Raw genomic sequence first — 20,801 nt, forward strand, 5'->3', positions numbered from 1 at the left:
CACTGGAAGTTGACATGTCTTGATAAAACATGTTATAGAAATGTTATGATATCTTACTGTGCAGCTTTGAGACCTATATGTCTAATGAAGATCAGTGCTTCAGCCTGAAGATATCGCTTAAGCTGAATACCTTTTAAATAATGGAACAAAGTCAAAGTCACAGAACTGAACTGAAGTCCTTGTGGCAGAACTGGCATTTCACAGAAAACATGTTTGTCAAAAAGGAAAGGACATTGACAATGCATTAGCCAAACCTGAGCATAGGAAATAGAAAGAACTAGGCATGTCATCGTTTATTCATTCACATCCTCAACAGTTTTCATAGAGTGGGTGGATCTGGTGCTTAAAGTCTCAAAATAAGACTGTTTCTTTGGCCAAATGTTGACTGAATTTAAAAACACCAGCAAGAAGGAATGCTGAAAAATGGATGTAAACATGTATATGCTCCCTGTAATCACTGCTATAGGAGTTTTATTTAAAGGAGAGAGACCTATGCTCCTGTCACAGTTAATAAGCTGAGACTCAGTGGAAAGGCACTGAAGAAAACACAAAAGAGTTCCAGATTTTTGTAGGAACAATAAAACCTGCTCAATTCATTCTTTACAGGTATCCCTTTAAAGGTCAATGCTATCTTTAGGTTTCCTCATGGAAGAATTGACTCAGGTATAAAGATAACTAAAAGTGCATATTAGCGAGTACAGGGATCTATCCATCATTCTTTTATGGAAGGTTGGATGCAAGCCTTAACCCATGATGGTAAGCTGTTGCATTTTATAGTAAAAACCTTACAGATAAATGGTCATGTTGGAATAAAGGGATGATGAATTTAAACAGATTTCTTTAAAGGCTCAGCAAAGGTTTATTTGCATTTCTTTAACCAAGAAAAGCAAGTAAATCCCACCTTTTTTAGAAAGATCAAATTTCAGGGGTTTACCCCCATGTTGTTCTATTTAAAGTACAGTTTTAACAATGTCATCTTTCTGGAAACATCCTTAGCCACAGTAAATATATCTGCAGAAATCAGGCTTATGCTGTAGGTTTTGCCACTTACGTTCCTGGAAGAATGTAACCAGACAGAACTGAGGTATAGTCAGTCAGAGGAACATTTATGGCTTGTACCTAAAACACCAGTGAAAGAACTATGATTTCAACTTGTGTCACACTTCTGCAGCCTGAATGGTGGAGGATTTTGCTCTCTGCACCCATTGGTTGGTCTTTTTGCTCTTGTGCTTCCTAGCCCAGCTCTCCTTGCCTCACCATTTATTACAAAAGCTGGAACTATTCACATTCTTGACATAAAGAAGATGCTTACAATAAATACCTCAAATACTTTAATATTATTACATAGGCAGATTTTCAATCAGATAAGGTGACCTGATGTTGACAATCTGAAAATAAGACCTTTTCATTTCACTGACCTCAAAATACACTTAGCAGTTCCACATTACTGCAAAGGTCCCCAGCCTCACTCCTTTTCCTACTATTTATGTATTTACCTTAGGACCGAAGACTTGACAAACTCTTCAGGGTTTTGTAGGGATGGCATCCTGTGTTTTACCCCCATACATCTTTTCCTTATGTACTTGTGCTTATGTTGAGCTGACATTAAAACCCATTTAGATGTGAGAAGGCCTAGGGCAATCACAGCAAGCAGCAGCTCAGAATGCTGACATCCAAAGAGGAATCAGGTGCAAGACAGGCTTGAAACTCTTGCGCCGCAGGCTAGGCAAGGCTGACTGTGTGATAGAAAGGGTACACTGGGTCTCAGGGGAGGAGGGGACTGCTCATTCAGCATAAGTAGCAGAGGAGACTGCTTGCTTACACTCAGTGCTGTGGTCCCTGGAAGCTTTATGCAAGTATAGCATACGCTGGGTGTGCAGAGCTGACATGATGCAAAACGTAAAAGAAGTATAAGCTTGTCTCGGCTTCTCAGATGGTCCAGCAACAGAAGATCCAGTGCAGGCAAAGCAAACAATATCACTCTCAATGGGTTTCAAAGACCATAGCCTTTCTTTCTGAATTTTTCAGATTTTAGCATCTTTTTGCTAATGAAGTTGGAAACAGTACCTGTCTTGGCAAATCCCATGCAGAAAGAAGTTCCTAAACTACTGGCAATAAAGTACTGACATCTAATGTAAACCTGCCCTGTCACATGGCACAGGTACTGTGCTGTACCCAAAATATGATATATATCTCTGAGACCTGGCAGCTCTGAATCAATGCTGGCAACCAAGTTTGATAGATTAATTCTTTTAGTAGAACTAGAAAGAAAGGGGAAATTAGGAAAGAGAGCAAACAGCTTCATACTGTGGGAAGAGAGCTATTGCCTTCATACAGAGGCTGTGGCCTCAACCCTATGGAGATAACCTGCTGGGGTGATGCTCAACAGTTATGTCCCTCCTGTTCTCCAGGCTAGAAGAGTCCTCTACCATTACTCCATGCATCAAGTCTTGACTTTTGTCCATTGTGTTTTCAAAAATCTTGAGCCAGAGATTTCAAGGGTCCCCTTACACTGGGAAGCTGCAGGGACACAACTAGGAATCCTGTTAGGATGGGCTGCAGGGACTATGAAAGACAACTCCATTTCGTGACCTCAATGTGAACTGCATTTCTGCTTGAAATGTTGTCAGCCTCCATTTTACATAAGTTACAGCAGGTTTGCAAGGTTTGCTTTATGAAAAAGAGAACAAAATAGATGATGCTGGCCACTCAGGTGTGAGAATCAATGTTTTATTTTACAAGAACCAACTGCTTCAAGTGTTGAGTGAAAATTAATAATTCCACCTGAGAGAATTACTGAGCCTGCATGACAGTACACCACCAGCATTATAATAACTACAGCTGTAAACTGCAGGATTTGTAAAGCTTATCTGCCATAGTATGTAAACACAAATGTTGACTAGGTGCTTCACTCCTCCCTTTTTGTCTATATACTGGCTTTATTATATTAGGGCTATATCTCCTACCATGCATCATGATCGCTTGATATTCCGTGATACCACAGGGAATCTGAAAGCCACAGCATATCCTAGCAGATTGACTCTGTCTGGGAAACATGGCCCACAGAAAATAGCATGTTCCAGTGTCTGAAGTCCAGCATGCACTGTGTCATAGAAGCATTTACATTAGACAGCTTGGTTCTAAATCTGAAGATTTCTTAGTGTTGGTACCTTGAAATTTTTCATGGAAAGCAGACACTTTTTGTACAAATGCTATCTTTCATTTAAAAAACCAAAAAAGTCTAGAAAAGAGTATTTGCTTCCAGAGAGATAAACTAGAAACAACATACTCAATCAAGTGAACAGTCAATACTTGTAACCAATATGAGGTCTTGAAAAATCAGAAATACTCAAACAAGATATGTCCTGGAATAAGCACTTATATTGCATTTCTGTCCTGCATATGTCTGACTCGTTTTCTATAAAGGCCCACTATGCTAGCTATAAAGTCTCATCCATTCTTAGGGGTGACAAGAAAACCTACATATTGTTGGTTGGTGCAACTGGAGAGCAGAAACCCAAGAGGTCAGGCTGGCCTCTGTGCCCTGCAGCGGGTGGGAACGCTGCCCTTCCTGTCACAGCAGCTTGGGTACTGCTGGTGGGGCCCTGAAAGGTGCCAGCTGGATGGGGAGATAAATTAATTGGGATTTCACAATGCAGCAGTGTAAAAAAAAAGTTAAATGCATAGTAGGAGAAGAAGCAGCTGAAAAGTGTACATCAGGAAGCTGAAGAATTATCTGTCAAAAAGATTTGTTCTTATTCAGAGAAAAAATTGTGAGATTATTGAAAGAAATACTGTGCTCATGTATATAATTTTATGGTCTGCGACACGCAACACATCACACAAGATGGTGTCAGTGACTAAAAGGAGCAACAAAAATGTAACAGAAAGATGTACTTGTATTGTGGGTGAAACAAAGGCTGTACAATGTGCAAGGGAGCATGGTAACAGAATACATAAACATCTACAGAACATGGTCCTTGGCTTGTGGCTCAGTGGTTATGAATTAGATTGTTGAGGTCAATACCTGAAAGAGGCCACGTGCAAATATTGATGGGAACTGTCCTGAAGCATAATGGGAGATCTCACTGGTGCTAACACAATTAAATGAAGCTATCAGTGAAAAGCAACATCTGAAGGGTGAATGTGGAATATAGAACATAGAAAAGATAGGGATGAGGAGGACCACGAGAGATCAAAGCTGTTTTAGCAAAAGAAATGGCTTTTAAATTTGGCCTGGCCTACCTGTACCTACTCTGGCCTACATTTGTACAGAGAGAGAACTAAAAGACTTGATTCTGTAAAGATGGCCCAGTGAACACTGAAGTAAGCTATACCAGAATTAGCGCAACAAACCCATCCTGGTTTCTTACAGATGTGCCAAGTATCAGCTGCCACTCCTTCTCTGACCTCCCATCCCCATGTTTGGCTGGGTAAGTGGCACCATGAACGTTTATGAGGGGCTGATCTTCTCAGGTCGATTGGCCAGCAGCCACCACCTTTTGGGGTGAACATGGGCCCCTTCTGCCTTTCTGTCTTCCCCTAAGGTTGTTGACTCCTTCACCTGCTGAGTAGCCTCTTTTCCATAGCTGGTGGGAACCCAAGTGTCTGAGACCTCTGCTTCCCTTCAGTGAAGCTGGACAGTAGCTAAAGAAGTATTGGATGGTCCTGGCAGAAGGACTGGGCAGACAGCAATACTGCAAAAGCCCTATGCCATCAGAAAAACAGGCCAAAAGCATATGTTACAAGGAAAGAGCAACAGTGCACAGGCTATACACTACCTGCATAAACTTGGGACTACAGCTCTCAACTTCTAGAACAGCAAATGACCTTTTCTGTTTCCAGTTTTGGCTACTCTGCTGGAATTTTTTTTTTTCCCCCTTTATTTTTTTCCCCCTACTGTAATTTCTGATTTTAGATTTCAGTAGACACCTCACAAAAGGCACTGTCCAAAGGTTATGATAGCTCAAACATGTATTGCACCAGTGGGTTAGGAGATGCTTAAATCCTAAGTACATACAGAAAACTGAACATTGCAACCCAGATAATATAAATCAGCATAGTACAGACCTGCAGGGGTCTATCATCAGCTGATGAGTCAGTCCTGTCTTTTTCAGAAATTTCCTTGTAATATTCAGAGATCTCAAACTACAATACTGAGGAAAAACTCCAACTTGGGGTCAAGAACAATGCTGGTGGGCATGGGTGCAATAACTCCACGGACTGCGAACAACATTCATCAGCTGTGAATCTGGCCTGCTAAGTTGAAATTATCCACAGTACTTGGCAGTGTGTGTTTCCTACAGGCTCTTTAGTTCTTTCATTTGTCTCTCTTCTCTCAGGAGAGACTCTAGTTTTTCTCAGCATTCCCTTCTTTTGCACTGGGAACTGAAGAACTTTGAAGTGTGTCTCCTAAAACACTGATAATCATTCTCAATTAAAATGAATAATGAATTTTTAATTTGCCACTTACCCTTAGGATCCAGTTGAGTAGCTAAGAGCTCATCTCAGCTTATATCCTAAGTTGAGCTCTCACAGGGATCCACTTTGAATTAATGCTGCAATAACACCACAGCTTTGGCTGGCTGCTGTAAGCATGCATATCAGTTCATACAACTATCAAAACTCCAGCTAGACATTCTAAATAAAATCTCCGTTCTAGGACCTAAAATAATGCCAAGCTAGTATCAGATCAACACTCTTCTGTACCCTAATTCAAGGGTATTATGACTGCAAAATGAAAAGTTTTGCAAACTGGTTTCGTTACACAGATTACCTCAAGAAATTCTGAGACAGTGGTAGAGGCAGTGATGCAGGGAATAAAGCGCAAGTATGTCTTGTGGTTGCTGTCAAACATGAATAATGGGTCGCAATTTTTTAAAATGAACTGGCTGAAAAGTCTGAGCTTTTTCCACAGAAAAGCAGGAACACTTTTTCCTAAGAGTGGTTGCAAACAGCTCATCCCATTTTTCATCTGTCCCTAGAATTCTCAATGTCATAATGCACAGAAGATTTCCCTTTCAAAAACTGTTATAGATAGACTAGCAAGTTCCATAACCCCCCTTTGTTTAATAAATCTGTAACACTACACAATATGTAGCCTAGGAAGATGATATGATACACTAAAACACTCACATAAGACCAGAAGCGCTTGAATTTAGTTCAGGAATAACCCTCCCTTGTGTTCAAGTTATTGAATGCTTACTGTCAGGAACAGATTGCACATTGAGGCAATGTTATGTGTGTGAATTCTGTATTTCCTCTCTCTCCCTTCAAAATAAATCAGTGTTTCATTTGCCTTTCAAATAATGCTAATAAACTACAAGAAATGACAATACAATTGAATGAAGTCCTAATCTGCAGGAACCTAGAGGATGGACCCAGGAATCTGTTAAATCCTAGAGGATCTTTATAAATGCTTAAAGGTCTCCACTTAATAATACTTTTCCTGGGTCTCAGCCAATTTAGTAAAAACCCGTATATTTTGTACTAATTAGAAATCATTTAGCTGGCAGCAAAAGCACTAACCAAGGCAACAGCTAGAGCTTACGGGACGTGGACTCTACAGGCACCATATAATTATCAGAAATTTATTGAGATGAGCTGTTTCCTAACTTCTTCCAGCACAGCTCACACAAAGAGTTCTTTATATTAAAATTGAGACTGTTTTGAAAAAAGAATGTAGTTTCATTTATTACAATTAAGCAAACATTGCTTGGAGTGGACATTGTTCACTATAAAACCTAGAAATATGCATGGAACAATTGGAATATTAAGAGTTTTAAACTAGGGTTGGAATGGTTTGCTCTGTCATAGTCTGCAAAAGGCTGGGTGAGGTTAGACATACATTTTAGTAATTCTTTCACTGTCACGGGCTTATATTTAGCCTTTTATAAGGATTTTAAGCAATCTAGGTAGAGAAATGCTTTAAAAAGTGATGACAAAATGTTCTATTATGGTTCTATTTTCCTGTAGTGTGGCAACTGAGTTGGATCAAAGTGATGTCAGTGTATAGTGTCAGGAAGTGAAACAATTTGGTTATGATAAGCAATGCCAGAGATTTCACTGATCAAGAGAAAAAATGTCCATACAGTCAAAAAGGAACACAAGAAAGTGCTCCATGCCTTAATACCTTGCTTTAACTATTCCAATTTACATGACTTTCATCCCTGCAAGACTACTGCACTATAAAAACTGTGTTCTGATAATGTTTCAGCCTTTGTCTGAGCCCTGTGTCTTGTTGTATTGCATTTTTCCTCTAAACACTTCCATGTGCTTCTTCTGTGTGTTTCACTCCAACTTTTTCGCCTATCTTTTCACTCTTGTATAAAAGAATTGTCGCTGTTCTGTGAAATAAAGTATCAAAACTGAATGGACTGAAGAACGACATCATTACCTATAGAGCTGGGAATAACATCACAAACTGCATAACAAGCAGAACTACATTATTCTCAAGAATAAGGTGGAAAGTAGTGAAAAGCATGAAGTGAGTGATGAAATCTGCCAGGCAGAAGGCACGCAGTATGAGAAAGTGAACTATGGGCTTGCGAAGTCAAACTTAGAATGTTGCATGTGTACCGGGAAAGAAAAAAAATTGTAAAATGAAGCTTCTGTTGGCTTCTTTGTGCCTGGGGATTAAAGAACAATCGAACAATGTTGTCCAAGATGACAAAGAAATACAGTGTGGGCCCCAGATTAAGCTCTCAGAAAGCACAAGGTAAGTATGCATATTGTTGGTGCTTACTGCCCAGAAACAACATATACAAACACTAAAGACAGGGAGCACTAACATGGAGATAAAGGGGTTGCTCAAATGAGGAAGTAAGCAGCATATCATTACTAATTCAAACCATACCAATTTTTGCAGATAGTATGGCACTTCCATGTACTACAGTGATTCCTAAATTATCACTGCCTTGCCCTCTTAATTCTCATCTGCAGTGCTATGTTTGCCTCCTCGTGGGTTGTGTGTGAGACACAACTCTGCAAGACAACATCCTTCACATGGTCCAGGCCCTCCGGGCTCTGGCACCTGCTCTGGCCTTCTCTTTTTGAGGGTTTCTTGCAAAAAGCCAATTACCATTTCTTCTGCTACCGACATAGTTGCTCTGAAGCATACGATAGGGAATCAGCCTATTCCCATGACTGGCAGCAACAGCAAGCCTCAGTACTCGTTACACCATTAGCTCTACATTGATCTTTTTGTGTGATTTCTAATCTGACAATATTCACAGCACAGTGCTATTCCTGAGAAGACTGTCATGATGTATGGTAATATATGGGAAGTATGATATGGTATTTTACATATTTTGACTGCTACAAATGGTTGCTTTCTAACTGCTTTTTGGATTCTCAATAGAATGAACATATTTTGTCAAGTTTGGTTATGCAAGAAAATATTCTTATCTTTTGAGAGAAGGAGGAATTTTGTATACTAGCTTTAACGGATTAGAAATGTACCTACTTTAAAGAACTATATTATCATGCTTTAGAAAAGTAAGCTATAGATAAGGTTGTTTTCAATGCCATTTAATTGCATCTTTTTAATTAATTTGTAAAACAATCTGAAAAGTAAGTAAAACAGAAAAAAAGATCACAGAATGTTCCTCATCCTCAATCTCAGTTAAAAGACGTCACTGATTTTATTAATTTAATTGCTTAATCCAGCTGCTTATATTGTTCAAATAGTCATAACCACAATTAAGATGGGGCCTCATTGTCTTGGGTGCTGCAGAAAAACACAGTCAGTAGAAAATTTTTGTTTCTTGAAAACATGCATCATATGCCAGAAGTAATTAAACTTTACCTCTCTGTGAACAGAACTATTGATTGTATTCCCACTTGCAACACTTATCCCCACAATAAACACAAAGGGCAATATTTAAAAATGGCATTTTCTGCAGCATCTATAGTATGTGGTCTGTAGTGTGATCAAACCCCAGATAGGAACACTGCCAATGGCCATCACTGGTAAAATTATTGTGACTTTACTAGTTGGCCTGCATTTGAGATATTAATTGACTTAACTGAAAGAGAATTCAAATTGCTTTCAGAAATAGCCAAAAAGCTTTATAATTTGCAGGAAAACCCAGTCTGAGGTATACCTTTACGCTATCTACGTCATTTTCAAATAGTTTTATATTAATTACTTTACTGTATAAATTTGAACTAGAGTTAGTAAAAAGGCATATTGCATTGTGCTTATTGAACTGCTATAATTTGTGTTAAGTGTAGTTGAGCAGGACTGCCAGAACCAACATGCGACAGATCCAAAGTCCATGGCAGTTACTGTGAGGCAGTGGATGCTTGGTGATTTGAAAATCACAGGGTGAAAAAAATGGTGCTTAAATACAGTACCTTCTAGAAAACAGTCTTTATTTTCTAAATCTACATCAAGAGTTATAACACAAACTCTGCCCTCCCTAAGTCTTCTTAAATAAGTATATGCTAAAATATGAACTTAGTAAAAGATAACTACATAATCAGTTATTTATGAATATTTGGATCATTTAAACTACTGGGTTGGGCAACACAAGCTCATTAAAGCCTTTATGTAAATCTGTAATTAGGCTGGTTTTGGTCTAAATTTACAAATAAGGAGAGGTTACTAATTTGGACATAGGAAAAGATAGAACTAGAAAATTTTACAAACTTTCAAAAATATTACATTTTCTTGAACATTTCTGCCAAATTATTTGTTGATATTATTGGTGAAATTTATTTCTAAATATATGCTTAAAAAAATCAGAATCTACAAATATAAAAAAACACCCTTCACTCCAGCATCAGTTCAGCTAGAATGCTTCAGCATCATAATGCTCTAATTTATTCCTTCACTTTTCTGTCCATTTTTTATGAAGTTGAAGCATTTCCTGACTGAGCAACGCTGTCAAATTAGTTTTAAATCTTGGCATGCTGTGTTCTCTTCTTGAGTGTACGAAAAGGGGAAAAATTAATTAGCTAAAAAAAAATAGCAGAAGTTCTAAGTTTTGTCACATGAACTGAAATGAGTACAGAACTGAAATATTAATTTATTCTGATTGTCACCTTTAAAGAGGTAATGACGGTAAGATATAGTACCCTAAGGGTATCTGCGCAGAAATGCATATGCTGCACATTTTTAATTGCTCACTAGATGGCAACATTGCTCTGCTGAAATACAGCTGTAAGGCTGTAGACACCTGCCCTGCAAAATTTGACTATCATCTTGGTAGGAGGGATATTAAACTGTGGCTTAGAAAAAGAGGTGAAGAAACATCACGCAGGACTACAGTCACAAAACCATCATTTTTGCTTCACTGTGTGGTGGGCAGTGGCCTTATAAAAGGAACATCAACATAGACATTAATATCACCTTAGGTACACGTTTTAGTTAGAGTTCATTGCAGTTTGAGTGTGCTGGTCCCCACAGTGTCCCTTCAAATAACATTTAACTGACCAATACATGTTCAGTAGCTGTCCATTAACACTTGATTTGGCAGAGGGAATGAATCCTGGAGATACAGAAAAGGGAGTTAAAGAATAATGATAAAAAATGCTTATCACATTGCAGCAGTGGTTTTGCCACCTTCAAGAGGCACAGTATACTTTTTAAGACATCAGTCTGATGCTGGTATGTACATTCCATATGCAACATATAGTGCTGCGGACACCCATGAACAGTATGGGCATGGAGGAATAAACTAAGTTCTTCTAAAGTTAACGGGAAAATTTGTACTGCAAAGAGAAAGGTGTGGGACTTGCTTTCAAATATATCCTCAGCAGAGAAGTTGGGAATATTTCCAGGTGAAGATCTCCTCTCAGGATGGGATAGTGAACAAACCAAGTGCTAAGTTCCTGCTTGCATGATATTGCAGCAATGGAAATTTAATAACTTTACAGTACATAAATTGTTTGCTGTAGGTCCTGAGATGAATATATGAACCCAGCTAAATTACGGCTTACATATGCACAGGGTGTCATTTGCAGTTACCAAGAGGGCTTTTCTTTTACATACCCATCCTAAGCCAGTCTTTAAAACATTTTGAAGGTTTTGCTTTACTGTCATTTTCTAGTCAATGGGTCAGGGTCAAAAGTGCTGTGCGTTATGGTGGATTTGGTGAGTAGGGCAGGTGATGGCTTCTCCAATTCTCACCACGAGGCTGCCCTAGTGAGCTATATTGCCCACCTTAAAATATACACCGCAGAGCAGGGTCAGACGGGCTGGGGAAAGGGAAGATCAAGCCCCAGCCTACCAACCTTATTCTTTGACTTTAATTTTCATAGAAATGCAAGCACCCTAAGCCATTGGGTACCTTCAAATAGCACTGATGTCGAAGAAATGCCATGTAAATATACATAAACAACACTTTTTTCTGTAATTATATAGGCTGAGCTATGTGACTTCCTGCACACTCTAGTGGTGCCTTATTGACCACATAAATACACACAGCTATAGGGCACACTTCAATTTGATCTGGAGTGAACCCTTAACCAATGTATTTTCTCCACAACACTGTTCGCTAATATTTTTTTCTCATCTTTAAGAAATCATAAGCTGGTAATCTCAACTGCAGTCAAGGCAGGGAAACCTTTCCATTAACTTTTACAAACCAAGATCTGAGCTGCATATTTTGTGAGGAAAATGCAATGCTCAGCTCAGTGACAGATAATATTATGCACATATATTTAAACAAGATGGTCTTTAATTTGACCAAGTCTAAAAATAATCCTTTAATACCTGCTAATTTAAAGTCACACTTGGGAGTAAGCGTTGCCATCCCTCTGTGGGGCTACTAGGGCCAGGAAATGGAGCTCCCTTCTCCCTTTAGGATTTCCCACGCACCAGCTGACCTCTGTGACTCTCTGTGAGGAGAAAGCTGTTCTGCAAATGACCAAATTCTCATTTTCTATACCATGAGCAGATTTCACCCCACAGTTTGAGCTCCCACTGCTGCATGAGGAATTTCTGTCTTCCCAGATGTGCAGATGGCACCCTGGTCAGGGAGAAACAGGACTGTGCCATGGGATCCCTGGCAGCATGCACCCTCAGGCCATGGGTGCCTCCTGTGCCGGCAGCATCGCTGACTGGCAGGACACACCTGGGTCATGCCACTTGTGGACAGTAGGGCAGGTAGAGAAAGAGCCTGCCCAACTCATCTGGTTGCTGCATATGACCTACTTTTGCTCTGCCCCCTTGGCTACAAATCCAGATCAAGCATCCAATAAGATGCCTTGAGTTAAGGATGAAAATACTTCCCTTAAAAGAAAAAGTAGCTGGCCTGGAAATGCAGCTGATGCCAAGCTGAGGTTCTGCTCCTGTGTGTTTATTTACAAGCTTTGGACTGATTTCTTTAGGCTTTGAGTTTCTTTTTGTAACAGGAACAGGAATACTGACCAGGGCTGAGCCTAAGGCACAGTTCTGCCCAATCAGGGGAACTACCTGATTTTATCCAACTTTTCTCCATCGTAAGCTCTCGCAGTTACAAGAGAAATTTGTGTTTGTGTCTGAAACTGCTCTTCCTTATACTTAGCCCTCTCTTCCATAGGAGACACTACCAATCCTGCTTCTCATGGATATCAGATAATGTGCAGTTGTACCTTGGACTATTAAACTGGTTTGGAGGAACGTACTAGTACTAAATACATGTGAAGAAGACCTGTACAACTTTAATTTGTCAGCAACTCTTTCTCCTACACCTATTTTCTGGTACAGTATTTAGAGATACTAGTAAGCATGCAATGCAGGATAAGCGGTATTTTGCTTGCCGTGCCATTCTAATACTATGTGTTGAAACATTTGTTGTGTAAAAATTTTGAATTGCAAAACTGTTAAGTTGAACAATTTCCATTTCCATGACAAAGTCTACTATAGATGAAGGTATGCTGGGAAAAAGAGCACTTTCACATTCAAATTAAAACATAGAACTGTTAATGATAGAAGTAGGCCTGACCATTTGGATTGCTTTTTGGAGGAATTAGAAAATTGACATGTGAAGAAAAGAATGTAAATGGTGCGTAAATTACATCATAGAGTACCTTAGAAAATATTGTTGTTATAACTGAATCAAACTGACAGGGAAATGAAGACTTGTTATTTGATTTTTCAGAGAATCTTACTGTTGCATAGCAAGCAAAAAGTGAATACTAAAGTAATTTATGCAATTGCAGCAAGTTGTTTAGTCAGGTGCAGGAGGGACTGTTGTTAGAACTTGTTTTACAAGCATTTAACATTTTCATTAATAATCTGAAAGAGAGGGTTCCCAGCATGCTAATTAAATGAAGAGATAATTCTAAACTGAAAGAAGTCACAGAGCATCAATGAGGACTGAGACATAATATAACAGGATTGAAAAAAGATAGAAAAATAAGAAAGAGAAAATGAGATTCAAACTTGGAAATGTGCAGTCAGAAGTATCTTAATAAAAACTGCCCTATACAGGAGAGAATTGAGTGAGAAATAAGCAAAGCAATAACACTGAAGGAATAAGTGAACTGGATATTGGTTGGCATGTGATGCAGAAGCTGCAAAGACTACTTTGATTCTGGGCTGCCTGTGAAGAAGTCTGTCCCTTGGAGAGTTTACAGCAACTTTTAGGAGCTCAAGGATAGAAGAAGTATCACACATTTATTTATGAGGAAAAAATTAAGAGGGTTGCGCTCAAGATCAGGCAAGTGGCAAGTGAGGTTGTGCTTAAAAAAATACATGTGTTTGAAGAATATAAAGACCAGAAGAAAACTAAGACTGGAAATTGGAATCTGGTAGAAAGTCTTCAGTGAGGAAAAGAACTAACATGATCTGGGATACTTAAAGCAACAGTTCAGTATATCACTAGAAAAGGTAGCAAGAAGAAATTTCTATCAGGCACGAGGATCGATGCAGTATAGCTTTTCCATCTCCTATATACTCCCTATGATTTCATCTAACAGTTGAGGCAGTAACTTCTATTTAACATGGGTTGAGCTTATTCCTGTATCTCACTGGAGTGAGTAAGATACAATGCTGCCATGAAATTTAAGCACACTGTAATATGAAATCAATGCATCCCGGTGCTTAGAGTTTTCCTGCTTTGACTGCAAGACTACAGCTTTACAGATGGTCCAACAATCCACTGCAACATTAAGATGCACTTTCTGTCTGTTTTTAAACACTGAAAATATAATTTGCTTGTGCACTACTCCCAATATTTTATGGTACATCTCTTCCATCTTTTCGTCTGTGTCATCTGATCTACTACTGATATTATATTATCTCTCACTAACACCCTTACCTCTCTGCTGTAGGTGCACAAATAACACACAGGAGTACTTGGGTAAAATCCTAGCAATTTAGGAGTCCCAGTTCCAATTTCAAAAGGAAGAGAGGTAAATCCTAACACCTGAATTTTGCTGTCAGCTCAGAAACAGGCCCTTTGCTATGTCCTGCTCCCTGCACTCTGGGGTTTTCCCCACTTTGTGTGCTCCAGAAGAGGAACACTGGCCAGATGACAGAGAGGATGAAAGACTGGGAAATGTGAGGTGGGTTTAGGGCTGGCTGGTTTAGGGCTAGGAGAGAAAAAAATGGGTGAAAATTTAAGAATGATGCATTAATTCTAAGCGATCCTGCAAGAGATAAAAGTTAAATGGTTCTCTAAAGCTCCGTGAGTCAAAAGATCCCCTTGACTTCAGTGGGATCCTTTAGCCACTAAGGATATAGTCCCGTGGCCATATTCTCTCTTTGGGCTCCCTTCTGTAACTGAACACATACCCTAATTTATGGACTGTCAGAATTGTCATATTTCTGGTCCCTCCTCTGAGTATTTCTGGGAACATTTCCCTTTGGTACAGGGTGCTGCAGTGAAACAACTCTTATTACTGTTTAAATTGTCTCTCAGCTGGTTTGGAGTACTGCGAACCACTGTTACAGGACTGAGGTTTGCATAAGTCACATGTAAGTAATATTGATATGGCCACAGGAGCTGAGAGGGAAGTTAGAGCAGATGTTCCTCACTAATCCTCTGTACTGCTATGCTGTGGGTGTAGGACTTCAGTGGACAGCAGCCTAGGCCAAAAGTGATAACAAAACATGTCCCACTAAACAGAGTGGCAGAGTAGCATAACTTTCCCCTGCGCAATTAGCAACTAAAGCATACAGTTTGTTACACAGCTTCCTGCACTTGAGCCTCCATGTGTAGAAAACATGCTGCAGATTCTATCTGCACCTTTATTTTTTTATCAGACAGTAACTACCACATATACCCTTTCTGCAATATATATCAACTGCACGTCACATCTCCAGAGCCTTCAGTACATCTGAGTACACACATGCATTTATACATCTCAGTGTACATCCATGAAGCAGCAAGGCCAGGCCAGAACTATGGAGGTTTTTTATGATGTGACATTAATTCATTTGTTATGGGTGCTCTTGAATACCATCTTTTTTTTTATTCCTCCTTCTTTCTTTTTAATTAAATTTCATTAACAAAGTGTTACCCTTTGATTATATTCTCAACCACAACTGACTCAGCATACTTCACCTGTTGAGGTGGGAAGTACCTAATTAGGATGCCAATCTTCTTTCATGTTATTTCTTTATAATAGGAGTAGTACTTCCAGTTGTGTTGGAGACATATGACTAGAGGCATTAGATGAACAGAAATACTCCTTAGAGAAGAATCACCATTAGCCATTGCCTTTCAAACCATATCATCTCACAGAGAGGTCTCTTTGCTACTTTTCAAAGAAGAAATCAAGGGACAGGTTCTCCAAGGCATTCAAGCAGAGGAACAGGGGTATCCATGCAACTGTATTCAGAGTTTGTGTACCTCATGAATTCGTGGATCTTGCTCTGCATATACATCCACACACCAGAAGTAGCGAGTTGGTTCTTTGTGACAATAAATACCCTAGAATTAGCTGCCATGGGGATTCAGGTGTTGACAAGAATACGGATGGCTGGCTGAAGAGATCATTTAACCCTGCTAGTAATGAGCTCATTTGAAACAAGCTCCCTGCTACTAATTATCACTTGGTTCTGATTGATTCATCACCTGCTTTGGTTCTCCTATTTCATAAACAGAACATGAACTGCTGAGTTTAGGAAACTGCATAATTTGCAGGTTTTGGTAAAAACAGAACTGCCTTGATATTGTGTCAATTACTGCCAGACTGATTTTCTTTCCTTTAGTCCCTGTATGCGTGTGCATATATGCACATGTGTGAACATGTAATTATTTGTATCTGTGCATGGAATGCCTATATAATGTTTTAATAAAGAGAATTTATATATACACATTACACCAGAGGAATAAGAATTTTCCTTACCTATTTCAGTCATGGATATCCCCGGAGCTAATTGCCCATTGTTGAAAGAGCTATAGGTAAACAAGTTTGGTACAGAAGTGAGGTCGTAGATAGGTTCCTGCTTTATCTGTTTGATTCCAGTCATGTCTAACCCAGACTGGTCTGGGGAAGGCTGGGCAGAATCCACATAATAACCCTCAGACTTCGGCAGGTCGATGACGTGCCCATTTGAGTAGGTGCTGCCAGTTTCGTTATTCAGGTTGTTCAAGCCGTTGCTGATGCTGTTGCTGTAAACCCTGGCAAGGGCTTCTGCCTCGCCGCTCTGCTGCTGCCGCTGTTCCTGCAGTCGCTGCTGGTGCTTCTGCACTTCAGCATACAAGCTATCCCTCTGCTTTTTGGACATTCTTCCAAACTTCACAGCTGAAAAGCAAAGCACAGTGCAAACCATTGTAGTCTTTCATTTTTTCTTGATTCCCCTAAACCCCACCACTCTTTTGATATTTACTTTCAGCATTACTTTTGCTGTGGAAACTTGTCTTTTTCTGTGGAAATGAGAGAGGATGCAAAGCTTTACACCATATGCGTCTCACAAAGGAAAAAGTATTATGTGTTTGGATTTACAAGGTGGTGACAATGACTCCTATTTGACAGGAGGGCCTCAGTCAAGCAACTCACTTCACACTGTGAATGTTAAAAAGACCATGCATCCTTTTATATCTCTGTGTTCACCGAACAACAACCCAGAGCTGTATGAAACGTAGTCTGTAGATTCATATCCCATGTGATTTACCAACTTTTCACAAACCTTTAAACAGTGCACTAACAGGATTAGTACTCTGGATGAAAACAAGCCCTAAAGCCCTATTATCGCATCCTTTCAATGGGGTGTTATCTTCACACTTTTTAAAAAAAATCTTACAGGTTAGAGTTAGAACCTAGAGGAAAATAACAGATACAAAAGTAAACAGCACAAATGAATGTCATCTTTTCCACAGAGGAAAGTCTCAGGGATTTACACAATCAATTTACATAATCTCCATGCACAAATCCATGCATTCCTTCTGATGAGAAAGGGAGAAAAACATCAGAGTGCAAACCACTCTCCCCAGGAACAGGGTTCATTACGCTGAGATTGAAACTTTCAAAAATGACAGGCTGAGTGTGGTAGAACTAAGAGGAGTAAATCCACAGCCTTCATATACAGTGGATCATAGCTGATTATCTTCCCCCCATCTCTCCATAAATTCTGGCTTTCCAGTGGGCTAGATCTTGGGATCTCAGAGCAGAGGTAATTGTTAATTGTGCTCTAAAACAAATGAGGGATACGTTCAGCAGAATTTATCAGAGCACAGATAAGAGGACATTGCTCTGGAAATACTAATTTCTATGTATTATGAGGTGTATTTTCCAATGCTGAGTATTTTCAGTCCATCTGTAATTTGGTTCAATTCAGAATCATCACACTTATTAGCACACGGGCTTGGCTCTCATTTTAGCTACCCCGTAGTTCAGCTATAGCCCTCCAGAAGATTCTGAGCCTACACATGTGGATGAATGTGAAAATCTTCAGTCAGGAAAAAGAACAGAAAAGGAAGAGTGTAATATGAAAAGGCAGTGCCAGAATACCAGGGAGATGGCAGCCTTTTCAATTTATTTTCACTTTTTTACACTAAGATTTTTTTTTCTTGTTGCCAACCTCAGCTTACTTGTAGCCCTTCACACAGGCTGTAAGCTACCTCACATGAACAGAGCCTGCCCCTGGAATCATTCCACGGTGCACTGCACACCCTTATGGACAATATACAATGACAGTATTTTGGAAAATGTAACTGTGTATTTTCTTCAAATTTAGAGCCTCAGTAATAAAAACAAACACCCACTGTTTATTCTCATTATATATTCATTAATTGGGTTCTCCAGCTGCTGTCAATTAGCATCCTGCCTCCGCATGATAAAAATGAATCTGTTACATGGCTGAGAGGTAAAAATCACATTCAATTTCTCAGTTAAAAAAATCCATACAGCCTATTTTAAACTTGCAAGAGCTCTTAATATCGTTAAGTATAAACATCCTTACATAAACAATGAGAGAAGAAAGCGATGTTGCCAGAAGAATCAATCCCTTTGTCTGTATGCAGTGGTCCCTGAATTACAGGTTGGGAAGACAGTGCTGTTGGTCACATTAAAATGCTCCTGTGATACCTCAAATAATTGGAAGATATTACTTTTAGGAGGAAAGCATGTGCTGTTAAATTACTGAAATGTTACTACTTTAATCTCCTCCGTGAAGATTTGGGAGCTAAGGCATCAAGTAAGCTGCATGCTAGGACTAAAAAGAGTTCACGGATTAAAGGCTAGACTGAAAGGCCCCTCCCAGACTGATCAGCAAGTTGTTTCATTTAGGTGGGAAAAGACCTATTACAGTCCAAATTTAAAACAAATTTATAATCTGTGGACCATCTAAAGAAATAGCTCTTTAAGTAACTTCTACATCAATGTCTGTTAATTTCAAATGACACATTTTGTGTAAACTTTCTAAGACAGAAAACTGCTGCCAGGCAATCGAAATTAATATAACCTGCCTTCAAAACCAGCACAATTTCTTCTTATACTTCCTGACTATTTAAAATGTGTCTGTGAGCTGGAAATGCTCTGCACGAGCTGAGGTGAGTGGAGTGGGTCAGCTGTGGGCAGCCTGGCCCAAGCCTCCCACTGCCCGCAGCTGTGGTGTGGTGCACGTTCTCAGCCTGCCGATCATGGCTCATCACACCACAGCTTGGAAGGTGGAACGGAGCACTGCAAGGACCAAAGCATACAGCCATCAGATACACTGTGGAGCTTTCCTCTGGTGTAGTGTCCATTTTCTATGGACACTAAACTATGAAATGTTTCTTCTATAGACCCAGACACAGACAGGGAGCAATGCACAGGTAAAAGAAATGATTTTTTAGCAGTGCAAAATATTTGGTCAAGTGCTCTGAATAAAACAAACAGAAACCCCTAATGCTATCAAGGTGTAAATTTCTTCTTAACTGCCTGTTTACTGTCACAGACCTTTGGAGATCTCAAGGAAAGGGATGATTTCACACATCAATATTTAATGTTAAGATAAATGTTAATGTTTAATATAAGAGGTTAAACTTGAATATAAATCTGCCTCTCCAGAGGTGACCTTTTTGTGCTTTTTATCAGAACAACACATTTTGCTTCTGACTCTTTCTGTTCCAAACTAATACTGCTCTCCATTTTGTCATTTCCCCATCCTCCCCATGAAAATAGCCTCTTTTGTTACCTGAATGGCAAAGTGTCTCACAGTGCATGCATTACAAAGCAACGAGCTTCTCCTCTTTCTTTTTTCCAGAAATCTACAGGGAGTTTAAGTAAGTCAGCAGTGAAGAAGAGTTTCAAAGGGTTTAGGTGTGAAGCAGGAATCTGACTCCTTACCATCTCGAGACATTCCCAGGGCAAGACATTTCTGCAGTCGGCAGTGTTGGCAACGATTTCTGTTGGTTCTGTCAATTAAACAGTTTCTCTGCCTTGGGCAGGAGTAGGAGGCATTGTTCTGCTGACTCCTCCGAAAGAATCCCTAGGGGCAAGAGAGCAAGAAAGACAGAATATTACCATGTGCATATATGTGCATGCACACAGACACACACAGAGAACCATGTAAACAACTACAATAAACTCTTATTTAGTGCAATGCTACTTATGCTATGGCTTTGCACATGTGTTGGCCTTGTATAGTGAAACTACAGAACATTTACTTATAATAATGAGAACTGTGATTTATTCTGTAAAGAGTGTAATTCTACTTTGTTAAAATGCAGACAATAATGTTACAGAATGCATTCCTATTGTGCAATAACGACCATGTATCATCTAATGCTTGTTCCTAGTAGAGGAAAAGCCTGTCAGCATTTGTAAACAGATGACCTAAAAGTAGTTGTTCTGACTGTCTTCTTCCTTTAATGAAAAAGCCTGGTAATAACCAGCACTGGCTATGCATAGCATTAGAATCTGAAGTCTGCCATTCAATTTAACCTGGCAAATGTTGATCTGATCTGGAGGGACCATACACTTCAGGAGTGAAAAGTAATTCAAATTCAAGCATCACAAAAGCACTAGGATTTAATGACTGTATCAAGTAAAGCCAACACACAAAGGAGAAAGCAACACCTTTAGACACTACCATGAGAAAGTAATGACATTTTCCATTTCAATGCAATATACCATTATCTTTTTTATCTATGTAAAAATGTGTAGTTATTCTATCTCCTGGAAGGTTTTTGTGGCCAGTTGTGGGCCATTTGGCTAAAGATCAGAGAGCTAGAAGGAGAGTATTAAGCCATACCTACGGCCTTATGAGCTCCCAGCTGCTATAAACGACACTGAGAGGTACCGTTATGGTAGAAGTGACATGAAATGGCAGAGGTGACAAAGGGAATGAAACCAGGGGGTGAGGATTAGAGAGAGAAAGAGAGAGTGAAGAAGCATTTTATGATGTTCTTTTCTTTCCTGTAAAATAAAGGACAGGAGGA

The 20,801-nt window shown here is 39.4% G+C and overlaps 1 protein-coding gene across 1 annotated transcript in view; it reads right to left on the reverse strand.

The window, feature by feature from the left end:
• The window catches only part of RORB (RAR related orphan receptor B), a 50,832-nt gene that overhangs the window by 21,741 nt on the left and 8,290 nt on the right, over positions 1-20,801 (reverse strand). Inside the window, 2 exon segments of the mRNA XM_009479883.2 lie at positions 16,285-16,683; positions 19,708-19,849. Of these exon segments, the coding sequence (XP_009478158.2) occupies positions 16,285-16,683; positions 19,708-19,849 (541 nt within the window).

Source organism: Pelecanus crispus, chromosome Z, assembly GCF_030463565.1.
Source record: "Pelecanus crispus isolate bPelCri1 chromosome Z, bPelCri1.pri, whole genome shotgun sequence".
NCBI lineage: Eukaryota > Metazoa > Chordata > Aves > Pelecaniformes > Pelecanidae > Pelecanus > Pelecanus crispus.